Source organism: Camarhynchus parvulus, chromosome 1A, assembly GCF_901933205.1.
Source record: "Camarhynchus parvulus chromosome 1A, STF_HiC, whole genome shotgun sequence".
NCBI lineage: Eukaryota > Metazoa > Chordata > Aves > Passeriformes > Thraupidae > Camarhynchus > Camarhynchus parvulus.
This window is the reverse complement of record NC_044586.1, coordinates 55,639,536-55,654,646: the sequence shown is the minus strand read 5'-3', so window position 1 is coordinate 55,654,646 and position 15,111 is coordinate 55,639,536. Positions and strand designations below refer to the sequence as shown.

Genomic DNA, 15,111 nt, shown 5'->3' with positions numbered 1-15,111 from the left:
GCAGGAACTAGAGAGAAATTAAGTTGTTTAAGGTATTGCAGAGCAAGACTATAGCAGTGCTAGAGCAGAGGAAGTAGTTATCTGCTGTGGCTGGCAAAGTAAAAGTACCCTGAACAAAAGCAGATCAAGAATTCCCTTTTACTCTAGGTTCTGTAGAGACCTATTCAGAAGAAAAGGCAAAAAAAATCAAGTCAGAATATGAAAAGAAACTCCAAGCCATGAATAAAGAACTGCAGAGACTTCAAACAGCGCAAAAGGAACATGCACGTTTGCTTAAAAATCAGTCTCAATATGAAAAGCAGCTGAAGAAACTGCAGCAGGAGGTGACAGAGATGAAGAAAACCAAGGTATATTTGAGTAAATGGAAGTGTTGCGCAATGAATGTTTACTGAAAATTAGGTTGAAATCTTCTGTGCATCCATCTATCTGATAAATCTGTTCTTGCTTTTGTCTGCTTGAAAGTCTGAAAATAGAAGAGATGCAAGCGTCAGGCTGTTCCTGGGGGAGAGGGGCAGCTTTTAGGTTTAATGAACAGAAATTAAGGTATCAAACATGCATAAGCTTGCACAGCTTATTAGCTGTTATTCAGCATTGAGTGAAGATGACATTAGATGGAAGACATAAATGGCTAAAAGCATGTAATATAGTGGAAAATAGCAATTTAAAGAGAAAACTATATGGTTGGGGGCAGGGAGCAGCACTTGAGTGCGAACAGCTTTTCTAAGTGATAACCTCTTTACAGGTTCGCTTGATGAAACAAATGAAAGAAGAGCAGGAGAAAGCTAGAATGACTGAATCTAGAAGAAATAGAGAGATTGCACAGCTTAAAAAGGAGCAACGCAAACGAGAGGTGATTTGACAGATAAAGAACTTTCATTTGGAATAAGCACATGTCATTATGATGTGCCTCTGCTTGCACATCACAGGCACACAGTGTGTATATGCATTCACTGAGGCAGGCATATACCTGTATATATTCACCATGAAAATGCACAAAATTTGGTTTGACTTCCATGCAAACACAGTTCCTAGCTTCAGGTGCTAAGTCTTCTATGTCTTGTTGTGCTTCTTGAGTATGTATATCAAGGTTATCAGTGAATTCGTGATTAGTGAATTTTCACAAAGTTGTTGTACCACCTTGGTTGCATGGAATTATTGGTTTTGATAGAATTGATACAGTGAAACATTTGGTTTTGTTCTTCACTAGGAAGATCAAGAAATAATCATGACTTGAGTCTTAATGTCACAGCAATTTTGCAGATTTGTATTAATCTGTAGAAGTCTCTTTTTTTGTTTATACAATGCAGTCCTTGTGAGAGGGAATGGAAAAAATATCACATGCTGTTTCTGTTTTTTTCACAGCATCAGCTCAAGCTTCTGGAAGCTCAGAAAAGAAACCAAGAAGTTATTTTACGTCGCAAAACTGAAGAGGTACTGTGGTAAAACAGCAATGCATCTTTGAAAACAGAATGATGTTGTATTGCTGAAACTTAGAACTCAGTTTTGGGAGAGTTACTTGTGTCTTTGCACTGTGTTTCAGGTCACAGCCCTTCGCCGGCAAGTCAGGCCTCTGTCTGATAAAGTAGCAGGAAAAGTGAGTCGGAAGCTGAGCCTGCCTGAGCATTCCATGCAGGAAGCAAGTTCTAGTTTGTCAGGAGAGCATGATGGCTCCAGAACAGCTGCACAGCAGAAGATGAGAATTCCTGTTGCAAGGGTTCAAGCATTACCTGTAACTGCAACAAATGGAACAGGGTAAGGGTTAAAACTTTTTAGGGGTCTCTTACAAGAACTGAAATTTGTGTGGACTTTCTAGCAGGCGCTGTTGCAGGAGCTGTTGGTTGTCAAACTGTTACCATGTAATGCTCATAAAATGGGCATTTTACCATTATCAAATGCAATTTCAGTTTTCTGGGTTTAAGACAATAACATAATAATATAAAATGGCATTAAATGGCAAGTCACATAAACTGGATTTTGAAATCTTGAGGGTTTTTAAATCTGCTCTTCAAGAGAAATTACCTTGGTGGTCCAATGCCATCAGTGTTAAGTTCATGGAAAAACTTGATGGAAAATAGAGCTCAGTGTATCAGATTTATTTGTGCTTTTCCACTGTGATTTGAAGCAGATCTTCTTGTTAAATAGGGAACAACACCTACATGGCATTTGAACTTAGTAGTGTGTCATGAAAGATGCTGCAGTGTTTGAAACCTGTTTTTCAAGCGCAGCATGTTAGAGTGCAGTAGAGTTTGGGGCTGGGTAGAGGCAGCTGTCTGGTGCTGTGAAAACCTACAACAACTTCTGCATGACATTTTTAAGTTGTTTGTGAAAACTATTCCAGCCTGATCATTTCCACATTCAAATTTGTCACTGGACTACTTCAGACTTAGCTGTGTGTTTCTCTTGAACGTGCCACAGGAGGAAGTACCAGCGGAAAGCAGTGACAAGCAGGGTTTACTCCTCGAGGGCAGCCAGGATGAAGTGGCAGCTGCTGGAACGCAGAGTGACTGACATTATTATGCAGAGGATGACTATTTCCAACATGGAGGCAGATATGAACAGGCTGCTTACGGTGGGTGATCTGCTGTGCACTGTTGGCTGTATCATTGTATTAAATAGGGAGCTCTGCAAGGATGTTTGCTGTCAATTAACTGCTGTTGTGGCAGCATTGGTAAAGTGGGTGGAATCTCTCATAGTCAGTGAAGACACTTTTGGCTCCAGTAAACATTTGAACAACGGGGTTGCTGTGCTTAGTAAGAACTAAGAAGCACATTAATGGCATCGTGTGCAAATAGATTACTGTATTCCCCTGTGTAACTTCTTCCCATGAAAATGATGATATGTTAGTTAAACTGTAGCAAATGAAGGAAAACAAAAAGGCACTGCAGTGTTCTAAGGGCTTACTAATTCATTTTTCTGTAATATTATGTCTTTGTGGAAAATAGCAACGTGAAGAACTCACCAAAAGAAGAGATAAGCTTTCAAAGAAAAGGGAGAAGCTCATAAAGGGTGGGGGTGGCAGTGAAGCAGATAGAAATGTCCAAAACATAAATGAGGAGATGGAATCAGTAACTGCAAATATAGACTACATCAACGACAGCATTTCTGACTGCCAAGCAAACATCATGCAAATGGAAGAAGCAAAGGTAGGTCAAATATTATTGCAAAAATGGTGAAATGGGGACAAGAAAACACAACTGTGTTAGCTCTGAAAGTGTTCTCATTAAGAAATTAGTTTTTGTTTGTCTGTGTAATTATTGAGCCAGGAAGTGAAAATTGGTGAAAACTTTTATGTTAAGTTTGAGATGAAGACCTCTACAATAGATGCCTGAGTTTTAGTGTCAATAGTGTAATGCAAATTAAGATTGCAAAGCATTTAAATGTCAAAGCTGATGCTTTCTATTATACTGGCAATATCTTAATATAATTCTTGGGACTTTTTCACAATCTGATTGGGCTTATTCTTGCACACATAGGAAGAAGGAGAGACCTTGGATGTAACAGCAGTGATTAATGCTTGCACTTTGACAGAAGCTCGATATTTGCTTGATCACTTCCTTATGATGGGCATCAATAAGGTAATGTGTTAAATGAAGTATGTGTGTGCCAGGACTATGGCATGGGCCAGGAGCAGATATGTTGTACTGACATAAAGACATGACTAATGTGTGTTAAACAAAGCAAAGCTGGTCGACGTTACTGAGTCATGCTGATTCTCAGTGTGAAGGCCCTTGAGATCTGTTGTCCTCTTCAACTTATTGCCTGCTTCTCAACCCCCAATAGAGCCTTCTTTACTGTATTAATTATCTCATGTTGTTCTTACAAGAGCACTAGATTTTTGTAATCAAATAAATCTCTGTTTTTCAACAAACTCCTAAAGAGAGTTAGAGATCTCTTTTTAAAAGACTGGCTGAGCCACCTTTGTACAAATATGAACCTCAAAAAATGTAAGTTATATGTTGATACATGACATACTTCAGCCTGAGTAGAGCCACAGGGATTCTTCTGAAGGTGTTGGGGAAATAAGTTTTCTCTCATATTTTCAAAATAAATATTTGGCAGCTTATAACCCTGTGTACACATGTGTCTGTGCTCTTGTTGCTGCTTTTCTTTCTGTCTCATTGAGTCAAATGGAAAATTTCAATGATACTGAAACTGTCTTTGAGTCAGCCCCCCTGACCAATTCTCTGGAGCTTCTTCTGCATTTTTGATTCGTCACAATGCGGGTAATCCAAAAAGTTTGTGGGAAAAAAAAGGGTAAAAAACATTCCCACAATCACATTGGCTTATGGAAATTTCAATCTTCTAATATTTTTCAGCCCTTGGATGTGTTTGAATGGATCTTGTAACAGAGTTAATGTGAGAAAAGTGCCTCTGACTCACTCTGTTAACAATTTCTCTTTATTATGATTAAAAGCTCCATTATGTAAAGGATTCTATCATCTTTTTGTTTAGTAATTATCACATAGAAAAGCTGAAGGATTTTTTTTTTGCAAAATTGCTTGTGCCTACTGTCTATTCTCTTGTTTGTTTTCAGAATTTGAAATTTTAGAATGTGTCTATTGATATGCAGCTTTAGTTCAATCAAAATGTAGGGTGTAAATTCATAGGGCTACACTTGTTACTCTAGCACTAGCACTCAAAGTCTGCTGTTGCCCTACAAGCCTTTGAGAAGATGTGTTGCACCTTCATTTTTCCATGCTGCTTCTTTTGGAATTTGGAAATCTATTTGGAAACCGTTCTGTAAATTTCTTTGGCTATATTTTCTACAACTAAAAAATTCCCACAAATCCATGGATCTAGGGAAGTTCTCTTAGAATGAATTCTGTCGTAAGTTGGGCCATAAGATCTTTCATTAGAAGCTGAAAGTTCACTCAGTGTTTGGGTAGCAAAGATTACAGTTCTGTGTCCCACCCTGTCCCACTTCCACCTCCCCCTTTTCCTTGTCATAGAGTACCATAGGTAATAATTTTTTAAAAAGTAGTTCTTTGGGAAAAGTGGAGGTGTTGGTCTTTCAGATACTTGCTACTCTTAAAAAATGCAGACTCTGAATTGCACTTGGGAGTCATGTCCCACTTAGCCACTAGATGCGTATTTGCAAGGCAGTCTGAGGAATGCAAGTTAAAGGAATGCTTAATGAGTCTCTTTAAAAGGTGAAGGAAAGAAAAAGATCCTTTGTTGACACCTGATCTTCAGGATGTGAGAAGGCAGCCGCAATGTCCACATTTTTTTGTGTTTATAGTTTTTAAAAAATTTTGACAATTTTAATTTTGTAAAACAAGGGTTGTAATAAAACATTTGTCATCTTTCTTTCTCTTAGGGTCTCCAAGCAGCTCAGAAAGAAGCTCAGATCAAAGTTCTTGAGGGACGCCTTAAGCAGACAGAAATTACTAGTGCTACTCAAAACCAACTGCTGTTTCATATGCTAAAAGAAAAAGCTGAATTAAATCCTGAACTTGATGCTTTTCTGGGTCATGCTTTGCAAGGTAGTTTTTTCGTCTTGTTTTCTGAATAGTCACCTGCATGTCATGTTTGCCTTTTATGCATGCTGTACTGGGTATTCTAGACTATTTCTTTTCTGAATAGATGCTGTATTGTAACATCTTATATTTCACAATTGACATGCATGTATGGCATTTTTAAGTAGACCCTCTCAGCAGTAAAATGTAGGAAACAAAGTTTTCTTACTACTGAGATTTTTTTTTTAAATTCAAATAATCTGCTTGTTATTTTTACAATCTGGAATTGTTTTAACTTCCGAATGGGATGTTCAAAAATTCAATCCCGTTCAGTCATCATATGCTGGGGATTTTGGATTGGCATTTTATGTCGTTACGGCATCTATTCTACTTCTCATGAGATGATACTAAGAAAGATTTAGAATACATTTGGGTACTTTTGTTTTATTTCTTTTTATAAATGGATATGTTTTGATTGGAATGTTGCTTTTTTTTCCTTGTTGCTGTATTTACACAGACCTAGATAGCATACCACTGGGTAAGTATGTTTAGCTTTCTGTGTACTGTACAGCTGCATGAGTTACTAATTCATTCATGTTCACTAACTGATGCATCTTAGAATTTGTGAGTGTGTGAAATTTGCATGAACTATTCTGTAAATGTACTCATTATCATGAGCTTAAAGAGCATTTCTCCCTTTCTGAAACCACCCCTAGCTCTCGTGGTAATAGACCTTGTGGTAGTTAAAAATGAAGACAGTAAGCAGAGCTGTATTTCAAATTTATAACTTGGTGCTTGCGAGCCCAAAGTATGTTCAGACTACATAAAATTATTTTGTGATATACTGCTGTTGTGACAAATTGTACTGATCTTTTTAGGTTTGAAAAAAGGCAATTCTTAATTTGCAGGTCACTTAACCTTTTGCAAATAGCTCATTTTGTAATGTAAATATTGTACAGAATGCAGGATTATATCCCACTTTTTCAATTGGGTTTAAGTTACTGACTTCACTGATTTTTGAGATAAGTCTCTTGTTGCTGTTGCTTTAGAGTTATTCCCAAATGAATTAAGCTTATTTTCTTCCCTCCAAAGAATTTGCTATATTTGGAACTTGAGAAAAACAATCCTGTTACCAGTGATAATTCCTTTTGTGTTGTCTTGTGCTACTTTTAATCACATTTTGCTGTCCTGTGCTAGTTTGCACAGCATTTCAAAGCACAAAACTACATGGAAATCTATAGATCATAATGTGGAGATGGTGAGAACTTGGCCAGTCTCCTGTCAAGTGATACCTGAAGATCTGTGTCAGGGGATCTTGCTGCATGCAGCCAGTTACTTATTCAGGAACCTCAATGGTTTGTAGCGTCATAGTGTGTCTAGAACAGACCTTTAATGTGTGTGCACGTTCACTCCTGTTGGAGCATTGTTTCTCCTGATAGCACTGCATTTTCTTTAGCTCTGGACAGACTTTTACTTATTAATAACATCTCAAACAATGAAAAGCAACTTGCTAAATATATTGAAACATTAGCTCTGTAATCAAATCCTTCATAGAGTGTTATCTCATTAAAGGAGCTTTTTAACACTTTGCAAGGATGACCTGAGGTTTTTAGAGTATCTAAGCCACTCATGACTCTGCTAACACTTTATAGGAAGGAAATGCAGCTGAATATGCTGCATTAACCTAGGTCCAAGACTGTTGTAGTCTGTGTTTTGTGGATCACTAGTGACGAAGCCTTTTAGCTGCAGGGAGTTCAGACACCACTGTAGTGAGGCTTTGCTGCTGGGATTGCTGGCTGGTTCACAGGGACGCTGTTGGTGCAGAGCCTGACACAGCTCCCGCAGGTAGAAGTGTGGGTGGCAGCAGATTCTGAACTCAGTCTCACCAGGATGCCTGACATCTCAGTGGTAGAGCACAGAGAGCCCTATCCCAAGCAAAGGGATTGCACTTCCATGGTATTTGTCTTGATGCCTGCTTTCAGATCCACTGTCTTCAAAAGTTTTTATCCATTTGAATACACTTGGCGCCCAGAAAAGCTTGAACATTCCCCAGTGTAGTTAGGCACTTGAATTCAGCTGTAGACAAGAAGTTTCAGTCTGCAGAAGAGTACATCACAGGCTCAGGTTTTGACTTGAATGGACTTTCAGTGCACATCCACTTTGGTGGATGAACCAGATGCCCTTCACTATCCCATCTGCTCTTGTGAAGAGTTAAAATGACCATGAAATTGAGTTTTCAATGTTGCTTCTCTTTGAGGAGTTGTATGGACATTAATGGATGTGACTCACAATCATCTATGTGCAGATGGTCAAATGTCATTTCTCTGGGTGAACTGTGCTGGTGTGTGGCATTGTTCTGGTACCATCCAGTTGCACTGCATGAGGATGAAGATGAATAATGAGAAATTTCTCCACCTGTTCTGCAAGCAGTGTTTTGCTAGCAGCTATCCCTGCAAACTTTACTGTCTTTACTAACCTCATTTCTCCTTTCATCTCTTCTTACTCTCACAGAATCTTGCTCTTTATCTTTGTGTTGATTCTGTGCACTGCTTTCTATCTTGGGGCTTTGGGCAGTCTCCTATGTTGAATTGCAGGCAAACTGAAGATGCTCATCAGGTCACATGAGAGTGAGCCTACAAATAAAATCTCACCTTTTGTGGTCATTCCACACTTTCTACTTAGTTACCTGTAAAAAGAGATCACAAGTTTTTTATGAGTAGGGGATGAAGTAACATAATTCTAATAGGAATCCTATATTTTTTTTAAATGCATTTATTTTAGGGATGCTGCTTTTGCCTTACTGAAAGGAGCAGTACTCTAAATCCCCACTTTTGCAGAAAGCATATAATAATAATAGCAATAATAACAACTCTAATGACAATAATAAGTATTGAAAGATTTTAATCTGGCCTCAAATCCATGATGGAGCAAAAAGAAACATGAAAATTCAGAGTGCTATTCCTGTGACCCTACTTTCTTTAGAATATTGTTGTATTTCTCATAATTAAGATTACATTGTTAAAATTAATTAAGCAGTTGGGTAACTCTGAAGTGCATTATTGGTGTTGGTTCTAGGTTGATGGTTTTAACTTTTTCAGGGAACATGTTTAGATGCAGCATACACAAATGGCAGAATTTTCCTTCTCTTTTTTCCATTCTTTCTCAAAATTCACCTGAAAGATGCATATCCTTCCTCCCTTTCTCCAAAGCATGAACATAAAGACATATACATGGACAAACCTGTTTCAATATGGGTTACAAATATATTTGTTCTATGCATTGCAAATGGTATCTGCTTTTTGACAGGAATTAAGTAAAGAAAGTCAGTGTCTCTCCTAGTAAAGAGGAGGTGTGATGGAATGTCATTACAAGGTTATTTAATCCTTAATATTTCGTATGTTCAAAAATAAGGGACTTGGCTTGCAAAAATGTGTTACCTATGTCCTTGATCTATGCCTAAAATGTATTATTAGAATAACACACAATTCAGGGGATTTGCTTTCCCAGCAATTTAGAACTGATTGTACATGTGCCCTTGACTCATTGTGTCAGCTTAATGTTTTGCACCATTTGCATGCAGACATGTTACTTGGATGTTTGACTGTGTTAGTGTGCAGCATGCATGCTGGTTTTGTCTTCTGTGGACAGGTTTGTGCACCCATTTTTGCTTCAGGAACATTTCTACTGAGCAGCTTTCTTTAGAAATTAATCTCTTTTTAGGAAGCCGTTCTACAGTATTAAGTGGTAGCATCATCCTCTTTTGAAATGAATCCTTATATACTAATAAAGTGCTTGCTTCTTGTCAGCTCAAATGCTTGGTAGCATTCTGTATCAGAGAAGGCTGAGCCTCAGCTCACCAGCTAGTTAAAAATATAATTTTCTTTTTCATTATAGCCAGGCTGTTTCTGTCTTGGAGCAAGATGAAAAAAAGAGGAGAAAGAGACATTCTTACTGTCCATTGATTTGCATCCCATATCTTCCATGTCTTGCAGATAATTTTCTTTGCTTTATCTGCTCTCTTACAGATTTACTTCTAGAATTTTTGTTTTTCGATCATCTCTTCCTCTGCTACAGTAGACAGAGGACCACGTTTGGCACAGTATGCCTAGATGTATGATGTATTCAGATTGAATGAAAATAATTATTTTAGGTGTCAGGAAAATTCAGTGGGGGCTGGATAGAAAATAGTCAAGAAATTTTGAAAATACCTATCTTTAGTACTCTGTTCATCTACATTCAACATTGTCTGAGTTGCTTTGTATACACTTAAAACCTTCACATCCTGTTGTAGAGGGACAGACTAATGTTATTCTTCTGGAAATTTTCTAGAAAATTTGGAAGATAGTACTGATGAGGATGTCCCATTGCATAGTCCTGGAACAGAAGGAAGGTGAGGAAATCTTTGTTACTACCGATTCTAGAAAAATTACTGCAATTTCTTCCTTTTGTAATGCAGAATCATGTATCCTTTAGAAAGTATCTCTAACATTGTTTTATTATACTTTGCCCACAATTTCAGTAGAAAGAAGATAAAATAAAAATATGCACCTGCAAATCTGCAAAAAGTATGACTTTCTAACTGTGATGCAATTTTTCTTTTAGTTCATTATCTTCAGATCTCTTGAAGCTCTGTGGTGAAGTCAAGCCCAAAAGCAAGGTAGGATGTACAATGATGATGATGATAATTCTTCTACATGTCTTTTAAGTAATTCTGTGATTCTGTAATAATTCATAATTGAATGATACCTTCTGGAGAATGCCCTTGCTTTGCCCAAGAGACTTTAATGAATGAAGACATGCAAAAGGAAAACTGACGTACTTTAGATATGGTTTGCTTGCAATATGATTTTGTGTGACACTCGTCTCTAAGAAGCAATGATAAAAATAACTTCTTCAGTATTTTGGGGTTAAGTTATTAGAATTCCAGAAAGAGATGTTTTCTTCCAGTTACTTGCAGTCCAAACTGGTGTAGTTTTGCAGATTAGTATTACTTAGGCTACAGTTCAATGCTATTGCCAGTGGAAACTGTGAACATACTTACTGTTTGCAATTTGTCACAGAAATCTTGAAGTTTATGAACAGAAGTTTGACCTCCAGTATCTTAATTACAGTCGACAATGGAGGACTATATCTAGGCTGACTACAGTTTAATATTAATGACAGTGGGAACTGGAAATGTGCACTGATGGCAATTTTGCTTCTGTGCTCACAGGACCATAAACCAAATTTGCAAAATAAATAGAAGCTTAGCCTCCACTTTTCCAACTGCAGTTGGCTTTGGAAGAACCATCTGTGTTGGCTGTTGAATTATTTGGTAACATTCCTTGGTGTGCAGCTTTTGGGGCTGTTTAACTGAGTGTGGTCTAAAAATGCAAAGAAATAAACATATCATTTTTGTAATGGCTCTTTTCAGACTGGATCTTTGTCTTCCCTATTGGTCTTCATTTCCCTGAGGAATAGATCTTAACTTCACTGTAAACTGATACCTAACATGTATGATCCATTTTTTACAAATTACCATGTTGCATAAAGCTTAGCTCCTTGGTGAGTTTTTCTGTTGTGTTCAAATCATTGAAATGCTGAATGAATTTTAATTCATGTGGACTTTTGAGTTGACTTAAACTAAGGAAGAAGCAGAGTTTGTATACGAGAAGGAGCATTGATGTTAGAAGTCACACCAGTATAATTGTAGCTATTTAAATTGACACTTTACTTTATTCCTCTCTGCTTTATAGCATTTCATTTGGATAAACCGTAGGTGATTAATATTGAACTCATGTAGTGTTGGCAGGCAGCTGGTTGAAAGGATATCCTTGGAAGCCAGTTGTCAAATCAGTGTTTCATGCCATTGAATTTGAATTGCCTCCTCTGAAATCATTGCCCAAAAGCAGAGACGAGCTTCTTGATTTAGTTTCCAAAGGCAGTTGCCAAGTGTTGGAGGGGGATGCTAATTGCCAGCTAATGCTGAGTTGAATGTGGGACTCCTGGCACACACCTTTGCAGGCTGAAGTGGCAGTTTGTTTTTGGTTTTGTGTGTCTGCAGGCCCGCCGCAGGACCACCACGCAGATGGAGCTGCTGTACGCGGCCAGCAGCGACCTGGGCTCCGACAGCAGCGCCGCAGACGCTGCCCCAGCTGGCTCTGCTGCAGCAGCCGCAGAAACCCAGCAAAGTGGGGTGGCTGCTGACACACATGACACTTCTGCTAGGGACAGAGAGTTTATACCCCCACCATCTGGCTTACCTTCTAAGATAGGCAGCATGTAAGTTTGGCCATGCTGTACTAATTATCCTTTGCTTTTAAAAAATGCATGTTGCCAATTTCTTGTAATCTATTATATTAACTTTACAGACGAGGTTGATATACTTGATGCTTACTAAATAATACTGACAAAGCTCCTTCCTTTCTGCCATCACCACTCTAGAAAGTATAAATGCAATCTTGTAGGTACTGTGGTTCTTATTGAAGATGTAAGTTCTGTTAAGCTGCTTTGTTATTGAAACTGTGTTCTATGTAGAGGGGAAAACCCCTCTAATACCTTGAATAGTTTGCTGTATTAGTGCTACGGGAAATGCACATTCTAGGGAGGTAGTGAGAATCTGATTAGAACAGAAGAGAGATTTAAACAAAAAAAACCACAACAAAACGCAACCCAAAACCTTTATAATGATAATTGTATATGGTCCAAATTATTAGGAAAAGTCTTTCTCTGAGTTGTTGTGTATGGACCACGCATAAAATTAAGAAGTCTATGCAACAATAGAGTATTCAAGTAAAAAGTTGAAAGGAAAATGTTAGATATTATGAATTCTCAAAAATCCTTTCTGTTTGCGGGTTGCACTTACCTGCAGAACAGTTTTACTAATTGAAAGTATCTCTTAATTCTAAACAGAACTAAAAATAATTTTGTCATTTTACTTTGGGACCAGCAGATGTCTCTCACACACACTCTTTTTTTATTTTCACTTGATCTTGCTGTTCATTTTATTTCTACCAATATCACTGCTGGTGATTGGCCATTCACTGCTAGAGACTCTTTTCTTGGCTTTTTTAGGTACTAGCTCCTGGGTTGCACAAGCTCATGTGTAAATTCAATGCACTTCCCACATTCAGTGATGTGTCCACATTCAGTGTCCCGTAGCTATCTTCACATTACAGGTTCTGGAGTTAGGCATCTTTTAATATTCACCTGTCCTATTTGCATAATATTTTTACGGCAGTCTCTACCTAATGCACATTTGCAATTTGTATTTTTTACTATGTATTTCTGGCATGTGCTTGAGGTGGCAATTGTGAACAGTAAAACACTGCTGACAGCAATTATTAACCCATGCTGATGGCTTCAGTGCAAATAGAATCTGCTTGGAAAGAATGCTGTTGAGTGTGAGCATAGGTGGAGAAACCCCACTTGTTTCAGCAGTTAGCGTAAGATGAGTAGAGACTTTTGAAGCTTCAAGATCTAAAACATCAAGTGTTATGACCTGACATCCAAGACTCAGGTAATACCAACTTTTGCCTCACTCCATCTTCTAGAATGTATCCATTTTTGAAAGTGAGCCAGCAAAAAAGCAAACCAGGATTTTCCCAAAACTATGTTCTGCAAGAATTTGAGAGTTACATGCTGTCCAAAAGTCAATTTAGTCAGCAGTAGGCCTCACCATATTGAATTGGTATTGATCATGTTTCAGTAGATAAGTGATCAAAAATACCCACAATCAATCTGCAGTGACTGGTTTATCTGGTCATACTTGAAGAAAGCTTGTCTTTATGACCCATCTGGCCTTCCCTTATGGGCCTGTAGTGCCAGCATATCTCTTGTAATAAAATATATTATTCAGGAGGAGATTTGGACCTTACCTGCAATAAATGTTTTCTCCCTTCTGCCACTTACTTAAGCGACATTTGGGAATGTAGAGACTGTAACAGTAATTCAAAATATGGATTCTCAAAGAGACAGAAAATTAATTGTATGTTTAGGTGCAAATTTAGGTGTCTGCGTGTGCACAAACTGCTCCACTCTGGAACCTCCTCAGTTTTCTAAGGTCTGTGGTGATTCCGTGGTCCTTGGAGAGGGATTTGTTACAAGGGTGTGTATTGATATGATAATGAGTAATGGCTTCAAACTGAAAGATTGTAGGCGTACATGAGATATTGGAAGAAATTCTTTACTGTGAGAGTCAAACAGGTTATCTAGAGGAGCTGTGGATGCTCCATTCCTGGAAGTGTTCAAGGCCAGGTTGGATGGAGCTTAGAGCAGCCTGGTCTAATGGAACGTGTTCCTGCCTAAGAGAAGGGGGTTGGAACTAGGTGATCTATTAAGTCCCTTGCAATCCAGACCATTGTTATTCTGTTATTTAGGGAGGCACTTAAATACATATGGCCAACAGTTAATTTAACTGGAATTCTGCTTACAAAGTTGGTTAGTGCTGTTCTTTGATATGCTCAAGTCATCTCCAGCAGCTTTTTCAGAGGATAGTTGTCTTCTGTAGGACTTGTGTCAGCTCTTTTCAGATGTCTGATGTCCTGGCAAATGTAAAAGGGCTCTGGAAACCTGGAAGTAGGTATGTGTCCTGTTCCTTTTCTGTTAGGTCATTGCCATCATGCACCTGGTTTTTACACCTGTGCTTAGGAAGTTCATTCCAGCAAGATAGCTGTATTTTTATAATACCTGCATTCCCAGGCTTTCAGAAAGAATTCAGAGAATGATGATGCTATTTACACCCTCTTCTGAGGATGTTCCACTGTGGAGTCAAAGATGGAAGACTCAAGGGCAGGTAGAGAGTGAGCAAGTGAAAGTTGCCTCCATGTCTGAGTATGCAGGATGCCAGTGTGAGGCAGAGGAGCTTGGGTTCCAGTGTCTGCTTTGATTTATTTAATCGAGCAGCTGCTCAGTAGACATGTAAGCAACCCTGGCAGTAGACACTGTAGCCTGTTTGTCGTCCTTGCTGGAAGACCTGTCAGCATGATTCATAGAATTTACCTTGTGACCTCAGGATTTTTGCATCCCTAAATGCATGCTGGTCAGCATAAAGAGAGGGAAGGGAGTGTGTCCACCTTTTTTGGTGTCCTTTGCACAGTATGCCTAGAGATAAGGGAGCCCTACATAGAAGTGGATGCTCTGGCCTTGAGGGAATTGGACCCACCTTCTCCCTTTTTATGACTTAGCTGCTAGGCTTCTGTGCAAAACCAGGCAGGTTATCACTTGTCCTCCTTTGCCTGTCTCTTGAAGACCCCAGGGAGCTCTGGGGTTGACATGCAGTTCTTCGCACCTGGTCCTACAGGTCCCTCACATTCCAGTTAGGGTTTGTGATCACCTGAGACTGTCTCATCTGCTTGAGTCAAGTAGCTGTTTGTGGTTGTGCTGTCCATGTTAAATCATGTTATTCTGCATTCCAGTCTCCAGGTGGATTTTATGTAGTAGCACAGATTTCCTCTTAAGGGAAACATGTAAAGAAGTTGAAGCTATGCATATTCAGAACCTGTAGGGCTCTGAGATTGATGGTCATAACCATGTCAGGCAGGTGGCCTGCCAAATGAGCTTTATCTGATTAATGGAGTTGCATGGAACAAAACACTTTCAGAATCTGCTTTCTTGCTTTTAATGAGTGTTTCATATTCATAGAAAAAAATCTTTCTAAATACAAATAAATAGGAAA

General features: G+C 38.6%; 1 protein-coding gene across 5 annotated transcripts in view; it reads left to right on the top strand.

Annotated features, from left to right (window-relative positions):
• KIF21A (kinesin family member 21A) overlaps nucleotides 1-15,111 on the top strand; it is an 86,232-nt gene that overhangs the window by 53,599 nt on the left and 17,522 nt on the right. For 4 of the 5 annotated variants that reach the window (XM_030961127.1, XM_030961126.1, XM_030961123.1 and 1 more), the window contains 12 exons: nucleotides 148-347; nucleotides 743-850; nucleotides 1,363-1,431; nucleotides 1,541-1,752; nucleotides 2,416-2,569; nucleotides 2,943-3,143; nucleotides 3,474-3,575; nucleotides 5,318-5,483; nucleotides 5,974-5,994; nucleotides 9,786-9,846; nucleotides 10,059-10,113; nucleotides 11,500-11,717. In XM_030961127.1, the coding sequence (XP_030816987.1) occupies nucleotides 148-347; nucleotides 743-850; nucleotides 1,363-1,431; nucleotides 1,541-1,752; nucleotides 2,416-2,569; nucleotides 2,943-3,143; nucleotides 3,474-3,575; nucleotides 5,318-5,483; nucleotides 5,974-5,994; nucleotides 9,786-9,846; nucleotides 10,059-10,113; nucleotides 11,500-11,717 (1,567 nt within the window). The remainder of the gene's footprint in view (nucleotides 1-147; nucleotides 348-742; nucleotides 851-1,362; nucleotides 1,432-1,540; nucleotides 1,753-2,415; nucleotides 2,570-2,942; nucleotides 3,144-3,473; nucleotides 3,576-5,317; nucleotides 5,484-5,973; nucleotides 5,995-9,785; nucleotides 9,847-10,058; nucleotides 10,114-11,499; nucleotides 11,718-15,111) is intronic. The other variant, XM_030961124.1, reaches the window with a different exon arrangement.